General features: G+C 40.6%; 3 protein-coding genes across 3 annotated transcripts; 1 reads left to right on the forward strand and 2 right to left on the reverse strand.

The window, feature by feature from the left end:
- Positions 1-615: 615 nt before the first annotated feature.
- On the reverse strand, positions 616-2,532 carry p2ry2 (P2Y purinoceptor 2). Its single transcript, NM_001165145.2, is given in 2 exon segments — positions 616-1,987; positions 2,451-2,532. A coding segment is annotated over 1 exon segment (1,041 nt). The 5' UTR covers positions 1,941-1,987; positions 2,451-2,532; the 3' UTR covers positions 616-899.
- A 762-nt stretch (positions 2,533-3,294) lies between these two features.
- LOC110525477 (P2Y purinoceptor 2) lies at positions 3,295-5,258 on the reverse strand. The gene is made up of 2 exons (XM_021605608.2): positions 5,108-5,258; positions 3,295-4,475 (listed from the first exon to the last, which is right to left on the reverse strand). The coding sequence occupies exon 2, from the start codon at positions 4,469-4,471 to the stop codon at positions 3,362-3,364; it is 1,110 nt and encodes a 369-aa protein (XP_021461283.2). The 5' UTR covers positions 4,472-4,475; positions 5,108-5,258; the 3' UTR covers positions 3,295-3,361.
- A 712-nt stretch (positions 5,259-5,970) lies between these two features.
- On the forward strand, positions 5,971-9,664 carry LOC110525013. The gene is made up of 4 exons (XM_021604974.2): positions 5,971-7,309; positions 7,398-7,626; positions 7,765-7,876; positions 7,997-9,664. The coding sequence occupies exons 1-4, from the start codon at positions 7,271-7,273 to the stop codon at positions 8,424-8,426; spliced, it is 810 nt and encodes a 269-aa protein (XP_021460649.2). The 5' UTR covers positions 5,971-7,270; the 3' UTR covers positions 8,427-9,664.
- Positions 9,665-9,716: the final 52 nt, after the last annotated feature.

The following is a 9,716-nucleotide window of genomic DNA, read 5'->3' on the forward strand; positions in this document are numbered from 1 at the left end:
GCTGACAAGTGTATAAAATCGAGCACACAGCCATGCAATCTCCATAGACAAACATTGGCAGTAGAATGGCCTTTCTGAAGAGCTCAGTGACTTTCAAAGTGGAACATTAAAAGATGCCACCTTTCCAACAAGTTTGTTTGTTAAACGTCTGCCTTGCTAGAGCTGCCACAGTCATCTGTAAATGCTGTTATTGTGAAGTGGAAACGTCTAGGAGCAACAACGGCTCAGCCGCGAAGTGGTAAGCCACAGAAGCTCACAGAACAGGACCGCTGCGTGCTGAAGCGTGTAGGGTATATAAAACCTCTGTCCTAGTTTGAAACACTCACTACCAAGTTCCAAACTGCCTCTGGAAGCAACGTCAGCACAATAACTGTTTGTCAGGAGCTTCATGAAAGGGGTTTCCATGGCCAAGCAGCCACACACAAGCCTAAGATCGCCATGCGCAATGCCAAGCATGGAGCAGTGGAAATGCGTTCTCTGGAGTGATGAATCACTTCTCCATCTGGCAGTCCAACAGATGAATCTGGGTTTGGCAGATGTCAGCAGAACGCTACCTGCCCCAATGCATAGTGCCAACTGTAAAGTTAGGTGGAGGAATAATGGTCTGGGCTGTTTACATTTTCTTTTAATCCAGATTTTGAACATTATTATTTTCTCAAATAAAAGCAAAAGGTCAAAGAAACAATAATTACATTACAAAATATGATAACAATTCATACACAAGGAAAATAAAAAACAATTTAGTTTAACAGTTAAACAGTTGACCCAATATGACCCCAATCCAGATAATTATCAATGAGACATGAATATGAAACAGAGAAAGCAGCATACTGTAGATAGAACGTGATATATTCAATAATATTGCAGTGTAATTGATAACCTCTCTGTCTCCGACTCACTCAAAGCTCTGTTGTACTTCTTTGAGTGTTCATCCGACCCACACTGAAGGATCCACCCTGAAATGCCTTTCTAAACGTCTGGGACCCAAAACAATACAACAGAGGATCCAGACAACTATTGACACCTGCCAGGATGAATGACACATAATATGCCGTATCCAAATGTCGAAGCATCGTACAAGCTTCACTGTATTTGTTTACCACTACCCCTATTGTCCGCACTAAATTGAGTGGTAGAAAGCAGAGCCCAAATATCACTAAGCAGATACCTATCATCCTCTGTGATTTGATCTTAACGGCAAGGCCCCTTGCTGAGTTGATATTGAGTTGAGACACTGAGTTTGCCAGGCGACGATAGCTTTCTGCAGCCACTGAGAAAGGCAGAAGGAATCCTAAGATGAATAAGAAGAAGTTAATGACAAAGTACACATCTGTCAGATCATGCTGATGGATGGTCAGACATTGGGTTTTATCTCCCTCCTTACTGGGTGGAAGAAAGTAAGTTAGGACAAGAGCTTCTACTAGAAGCAGCAACCAAACTCCACCACATAACTTCCTTACAAACCCATTTTGTTTCATACGGGAGCTTTTGTTGAATTTGACAACCACCACATAACGATGAATGCTGATGAGCATGAGGAACAGGATGCTGCCTAAGAAGTGTGCACTTAGAAGGACAATCTTGAATACACACAGTAATGGTCCAAATGTCCAGTTGCTGCCATTGGTTAAGTATACAGCCATCAGGGGAGTTGCAGGGGTGCCAAGGGCATCACTCAGGGCCAAGTTGAACTGCAGGGTGGTACCAGAGCTCCAATGTGGTATACGGAGGCAGAAGACCCACAGACTGAAGCTGTTGAGGAGGAAGCCAACCACAAAGACCAGGATTAGGATCACAGGGATGGAACCATGTTGGGATTCCACAGTACAGAGCTCAGTGTTACTGCTGTTGGCTGGGATGGTGGTTATGTCGGCATTTATGTTTGCTGGGATAGTGGTCAGGGACTGGAGGGACATGGAGGGTGACTCTGTGCTGGTCATCTTGAGAAGAAATCGATGTAGAGTGGAAGTTGATATTCTTAAAACACCTTTGAAGGAAACATTTATGAAGAGTAATATTTAGGATGGGAAAATGATTACCCCCAAAAATATATCAAAATGTTGTTTCTCATTTTCATGCATTTAAACAATTTTATTGTATCTTGCAACACTTCATAGACTGATGTCAAAGGATGCTATTGCATTGAACTTTTCCTGTGTTGCCACACTTTCTTGCACTGCCTCTCAACAATTATATCTCACAATGGTAAGATTGTCTAAGAATATCCAGTTCACAAACCCAGGTACAGATCTGGATTTAAACAAAAACATCTGAAATGTGAGTAAAGGTAGCCTAAAACGAAATATTTATGAACCATGATTTTAAGATCAAGACTGTAAATCTCCATTTATAACGGTATATTGTTAACAGTAAGCAAATATGTGCATCTCTCTACCATCTGCCTTTGTCAGAGACAACCTGCTATTATAAACCCGTAAGAGAGACCTTACCAAGCCTTGTAAAGCATTACACCAGTCACACTTGCTGCTCTCAGAATGGGACAGTGAGAGCACCTCTTCTCACAACACCTCTAGTGACTTCCTGCATGATGCGGGGAAAGTAATGACAATATTTTTTCGTCATCAGCAATGCAATCATCAAACCACAAAAAAAAGTGACTTTAAACAAAACCCTACAGTATAACTGACTAAAATGGACTTATTACAAATGAAGACTGTGGAAAAGATCTTCCTTTTAAAATGCATTCAATATACATTTGAATTTGTTTAAAACAGAGCATGTTTTGTTTTACAATTACAGTATGCCATATGACAGTATCTAATTATATTATAACACATCAATAAAATAATACATCTATGATCACCCTCAGGTAACTTTCAAAATAAAGGAAACACCAACATAAAGTGTCTTAATAGGGCGTTGGGCTTGTCATATATTCTACAAGTGTCTGGAACTCTATTGAAAGGATGCGACACTATTCTTCAATGGGAAATTTCATCATTTGCTGTTTGTTTGATGGTGGTGGAAAAATCTGTCTCAGGCTCTGCTCCAGAATCTCCCATAAGTGTTCAATTGGGTTGAGATCTGGTGTGTGACTGACTGACTGACTAGCCATTGTAGCCAAAATCATAGGCAACTGGGCATTTCTATACATGACGCTAAGCATGATGAGATGTTAATTACCTAATTAACTCAACAACCACATCTGTGTGGAAGCACCTGCTTTCAATATACTTTGTATCCCTCGTTTACTCAAGTGTTTCCTTCATTTTGGCACTTACCTGTACATTCTTCCTTCACAGGTCCCATGTCAATGTTAGATACTATTTATGTAAAAAAGAAAAAGGCACTGAGCAAACACAATAAGCCAATGTGATTATACTACTATGAGGTTCCTTATTCAAGATGTGTTCGAATGCTGGGTGTGGATGTCTTCTAAGTCAATGGAGGGAGAATCAATAGCAGTATCATAGATGATCTGGTCATTTGTGGCCGGGTCTTTTTTAAACTTGACATCAAATTTTCTGAGAGACCTATGAATAGCCTTGACAAAGTTGTGTGATCCAAAACAATAAAGCAATGGGTCCAGGCAGCAGTTTGCTCCAGCCAAAATCCAGGAGATATAGTATGCAGTCTCCACCTGCAGGAGAAGACTGCATTGTTCTGGAAAGTACTTCTTTAATATGACAGCCACAGTTCGTATCACGTTCAGAGGAGTGAAGCACAGTGCAAATATCACCAGACACATGGCCACCATTTTACGTGACTTGGCCTTTATATCACGGCCCTTGGACATGTTGATATTGATACGAGACATTGATCTTGCTAGCTGAACATAGCAGGTCACTGCCACTGAGAGAGGCAGCAGGAACCCAGGGATGAGCATAACGAAGTTGATGGCGAAGTAGACGTCAATGTATTTTTCCTGATGAATGCTGAGACATTGTGTGCGGTTTCCCATTGGACTTGTGTTCAATAAGAAGAAACAGGCAATTCCCTTAGCCAGCAAAACCAGCCAGACTCCAGCACACAGATTCTGAACAAACGCCTTTCGTTTCATACAGGAGCCCCTTTTAAACTGGACAACTACCACATATCGATGAATGCTGATGAGTGTAAGGAACAGGATACTGCCATAGAAGTGAATGCTCAGCAAGGCAATCTTCAGCTTGCACAGAAAAGCTCCAAAGGGCCAGTGGCTACCCATAACAAAGTATGTTGCCATTAATGGTGCAACTGGTGTGATAACAGTGTCACTGACAGCCAAATGAAACTGCAGGACAGTACCAGAGCTCCACTGTGGTATACGGCAGCAGAAGACCCACAGACTGAAACTGTTGAGGAAGAAACCAACCAGGACAACCAGGAGGAGGAAAACAGTGATGGACACGTGTTGGGGTTCCACTGTACAGGACTCAGAGAGACTTCTGTTGTCCAGAGGCAACACGGACGGAGACACTGTGCTGTTCATTTTAGGATGGAATGTATGGGGTATGCCGGCTATTAACATTCACCTTAAGAAAAAATAGAGCAAATTGCTTAGATTACTAGTCAGACCACAAAGAAACTGTGAAATGTTACATTTTGTAAAATAAATGATGCAGACATTGTGTGTTGCGTCCTTGTTAATTCTTATAAAGGTGGTGTTCAGTGTAGTCAGACAGTAGAACTGAAAACACATTAAACAGGATGTAAAACTTGAAGTGAGAACAGATCTCACCCCAAGTCAACTATCGCAGGGACATCACATCTGTCACAAAATAGCTTTTAATTCTAACAAAACAAATATAACTCTCTGATTTAAAGTATAACCACATTTTAAAATGAACATTCAATCAATATATGCACAATATATGATTTAAAGCAACTTCAAGCTTACATACACTCCCCTCCATATAAAAAAAAAAAAGTGTTTACATTTGGCTCTATACTCCAACATTTTGGATTCCACATTTTAGCCTCACTGTCCAAAAAAACAAGAGGGAAGTGTAACTGAACACAATTGTGAAAAGTTTATCAGAATCCAATTAGTTGCAGGTTAAAATATCTATCCACAATGACACATTTAAAGGAAAATACTGCATTATGGAGGAGCTTGTGATCCTGATGAAAGGTTATAACATCTACTTTTGAGTAGGCTACTTACTTAAGCTCGCGCTTGCAGTCCATCAGTGGGACAAGTCCTGAATGACAAACTAGTTATTACTTCCCCTGACTTCTATATGAGGATTTGGTCTGCTGTAGTCGCACACAACCATGATATGTAATATATACAGGCAGAAGCAGAATTGGTCTTTCTCATAACCACGTGTTGAAGCACAAATATGGGCTAGATCAAATTATTCTTCCTGTGTGGTTATAAGAGTCAAAACCCCCAACTTTATTATAGCCAGGATGTGAAACCACTTCACCGAATGCTTGAAATCTTACTGTAGCATTGGCAGTTGTCATTGTGTAAAACTTGGAACAGTTCTTGAGTAATGGATTTAAATATACAAACAGTTAACATTTTTTTTATTAAATAAATGTTTAACAATTATTCTAACTTTGTATTTCCTATAAGTCCAATCATTTAGATTTGTTGTATTCTATTTTGAGTGAAATGCTAAGAATAGAATCAGTATTTCTACATTGTGAATTCCAAATTCTTTACTTTGTCCAGTTACCATAGCAATACCAAGGAACTTTAAATGAATAGGTGTCGCTATGGTAATTAGACAAAGAATTCACAAGAATGAAGCAATAATGATCATATTATTAAGATTTGAGACAATAAAAAAATACTAAGTTTGTTCATTCTGTATAATCATGTAGCCTACCTGCTATAAAGACACATTTGTCATTTTTCTCACATTCAATGTTTTGACAGATAAAAATGTCCAGTTTGTGGAAACTCAAACAAACCACTCCACTGGCACCAGAAAAAAGCTCTGGAACGCCCCTAGATTTTGTGCAATGCATTGGTAAAGCACTGCTACAGCCCAGGTCAGTAGCCAGACACAACACAGCAAGACAGACTCCAAATCAAGTGAGAAGAAAACAGGTAGGGGAATCATGATGCCAGAGGCACTAATTTGCAAATCATCTGACATTTAACTGTTTCAAAACTATAGCCATGTCTCTTCCTCTTATATTATTTTGTTATGCAGATAAGATATACTATCAGAAGCAGGTCAGCATGCTTCAAGTCATCCTCAAAGCATGAGAACACATCAATGCTTTCCATTGATCCACGGTAGGCTAGCAAAACTGTACATTCTATTAGAGACTAACATTAATCACACCAGATGAAAAGATAATAATGCTGGAGATGTACATTTGAGAAGGCCTATGCAAGTCTGGCCAGACACATGATGTAGTGTGAGATTGAAACTGGAACTGATACCATCACCTTTCCAGTTGTAACACAGTTACATGAAGATGTGTGATGTCGGTTCTTTCCGATGCGTTCAGGGTTCTTTATGATGAGTTCTTAGTATCCCATTGTAACAGGTCGGGGACAGTCAATGTGGACAAGTGGAGTCAAAGAGAGCTGTCTGAATGGGACATCAACAGGATCAGCAGTGGTGGCGGCAGGATTTTTTCACTGGGGTAGCTATGGGGTAGCTTGTTCACTGCATAGGGGTGGATTACATGCACACACGCGATCACGTCCGTGAGGTGAGGGAGAACGATGTCGACCTCGATCACCAAATATCTTCGAATATACATATGTACTCAACATGTCATTGAAAATCATGTTAGGGTTTGCAAGAAACCAACGGTTAACTCCCAAACAACAGCCCTCCATGACTCCAATGCCAATTAGCTTGGGTTCAATATTTTACAGCTAGTAGCCTACTGTTATAGCTATCGGAAACAACACAGCTATCTGCAAATCAGTGCAACAATTTTGAAACAATAGGAATCGGGTCGTAAAACAGATCAATGGTCAGATACACACACATCCTGATTTAAACAAATTTAGCTAGCGATTTAAAAGATCTGACTCTGGATCAGGGGATAGCTACAGGCAAATTTGACATAGTTCAAAGACATATCAGTCAGATGGATTTTTCAACCACTCAAATTCAAGACATTCTGTCAGAGCCAATGAGGAGGCACGGTGTTATGTAGGCTGGACCCTGAGCAGTCAGAGCTCGTTTGTGAGAACAGGATTTTGAGAGACAGAAAAATGTAGACTCATTATATATATTGAAATTAAAACATTATTCATTTCTTTCTTGGGGGTGCTAGGCCTATTTTTGACGGCACTTCAGCACTGTCTTGCCCCGGCCCAAAGCCTCCACTGAGGATCAGGAATTCCCGAATGTCCAAGCCCTTTAGAATACCAAGCGCAGTATCACAGGTGAGTTGACTCTTGCTAACACAAACGCTTTCATGAGTATTGAGGGGAAAGAGGAAAGATAACATCTATGATGTGTCTCTTCCTTCAGAGTGTCAATGTCTCACGGGTAAACACTGCTAGGACCCAACACTTACATGATTTTAAGACCGACACACTGCAGGACAGCCGGAGTCAGCTCAGAGCTGATACCAGCCTAAAGAGCATTGATCTTAAGCAGTACAGGAAATCAGTCCATGTGAGGAATGGTGGTTTGAAGCCTTTGAAACCTGTTGGCCCACAGAGACCAAGTATATTCCAGTGTACTGGCATAACTTCAGGTAAAATCACATTGTTCGTTCTTTCATTTAAAACTGAGCCTTCTTCAGACTTTCTACTGTAACCATTGATAAAACATTGAGTTGTTCAAGACTGTTTCACCTTTTGTTATGTGATGATAAATCACATTTCCTCCTAAGACCCTATGAAGAATGTGCAAGAGAAATACCACCAGGGTGACAACACGGCTCCTGTGTTCAGGCGCTTCTATGAGGTGATGCTTGAGGAGCCACAGAGAAGACGTCAAGACAGGTAAAGGCAAGCACTGACATTTCCTTGACAACTCTGTCACAGTTTGTTTGGCTCGCAGGATTAGCTAACTGGTAATATTCCCTTTCCCTCAAACATGATATCATTGTTTCCCTCCTATAGATCTGCCCACACATCAGGAACGTTTGGAGGTCACATGGATGATGAACACCTAGAGACTGCAACATCAGATTACTGCCTGGAGGTCCGTAGCTGCTCCCCAGAAGCCCTGCAGCTTCAGCTAGAGGGCCTGTGTCTGCAGGGGGAGTGGGGCCAGCTGGGTGGGGGTAAGAGGTATAGCTCACTACCTACAAGTCACCCAGTAAAAGAGACTTTCTTCAAGAGTATGGTGTCAAATGACTCCCATAAGGACGCAGGGTGTGCGAGTGGCAGGAAAATAGAGGACACAAGTAAAGAGGACAGTTCGAAGGACACAGCAGACCCTTTCTTCATTAACAAGTGGGATCCAGGCCAGCTTAAAGTCACCTTCACACTTAAAGACTCAAATGAGCAGATGATAAAGAGCGTCCTCCAAAAGCCACCCTCTTCCTGAAACTCAGAAAGAATCGACTCCATATTCTTTACAGTGGTCACTTGACATCAGAGGTGGAAAAAGTACCCAATTGTCATACTTGAGTAAAAGTAAAGATACCGTAATCGAAAGTGACTTAAGTAAAAGTGAATTTCACCCAGTGAAATACTACTTGAGTGAAGGTTTAAAAGTATTGGTTTTAAATATACGTAAGTATCAAAAGTAAAAATGATTTCAAATTCCTTATATTAAGCCATACAGACAGCACCATTTTTTTTCATTTACAGACAGCCAGGGGCACACTCCAGACATCATTTATAAATTGACCATGTGTGTTTAGTGAGTCCGCCAGATCATAGACAGTAGAGATGACCAGGGGTGTTCTCTTGATAAAGAGCGTGAATTGGACCCTTTTCCTGTCCTGCTAAGCACTCAAAATGTAACGTGTACTGTTGGGTTTCAGGGAAAATGTATGGAGTAAAATGTACATCACTTTCTTTAGGAATGTAGTGAAGTAAAAGTTGTCAAAAATATAAATAGTAAAGTACAGAAAAAAATACTTCAGTAGTACTTAAAAGTTGTGTAAGTAACTTTACACTGCTGCTCTACATTGTGAGGTCTGAGATTAAATTAAAAAAGGTCTGGCTGCTATAGATTCAACATTCTGTATGTCTGATATTTTAACTCCTGTATGAGTCATTGCTGCCCTTGTCAACTTCCATTTTTTATACAATTTTTGGAATTCAAGAGACACTATACAGTCAAAAGTATATGGACACCTGCTTGTCAAACATCTCATTCCAAATTAATGGACATTAATATGGAATTGGTCCCCCCTTTGCCGCTTATAACAGCCTCCACTCTTCTGGGAAGGCTTTCCACTAGATGTTGGAACATTGCTGCAGGGACTTGCTTCCATTCAGTCACAAGAGCATTAGTGAGGTCGGGCACTGATTGTCATGCTGGGGACTGAAATGTGACTGAAGGAACACAAACATAGGCACAGGCATACAAACACATGATAACATACGCACTATAAACACACGCACTATAAACACAAGTACACATTGATTTTGTGTTGTATATATATGTGGTAGTGGAGTATGGGCCTGAGGGCATAGTGTGTTGTGAATTCTGTAATGAAAGTATTGTAATGTTTTTAAAATTGTATAACTGCCTTCATTTTGCCAGACCCCAGGAAAAGTTGCTGCTGCCTTTGCAGCAGCTAATGGGGATCCATAATAAATACAAATGCTGAAACAGGAAAGGCCTTCCTAAAACTGTTGCCACAAAGCTGGAAGCACAGAATCG

This window comes from Oncorhynchus mykiss, chromosome 6 (assembly GCF_013265735.2).
Source record: "Oncorhynchus mykiss isolate Arlee chromosome 6, USDA_OmykA_1.1, whole genome shotgun sequence".
NCBI lineage: Eukaryota > Metazoa > Chordata > Actinopteri > Salmoniformes > Salmonidae > Oncorhynchus > Oncorhynchus mykiss.

Excerpts from the sequence above, each read along its gene's own strand:
- LOC110525477 (XM_021605608.2), bottom strand. The coding sequence starts at position 4,471 with ATGTTAATAGCCGGCATACCCCATACATTCCATCCTAAAATGAACAGC.
- LOC110525013 (XM_021604974.2), top strand. The coding sequence starts at position 7,271 with ATGTCCAAGCCCTTTAGAATACCAAGCGCAGTATCACAG. Across the intron at positions 7,627-7,764 it reads GTGTACTGGCATAACTTCAG|ACCCTATGAAGAATGTGCAA; the intron begins GTAAAATCACAT and ends TTTCCTCCTAAG. Across the intron at positions 7,877-7,996 it reads CAGAGAAGACGTCAAGACAG|ATCTGCCCACACATCAGGAA; the intron begins GTAAAGGCAAGC and ends TCCCTCCTATAG.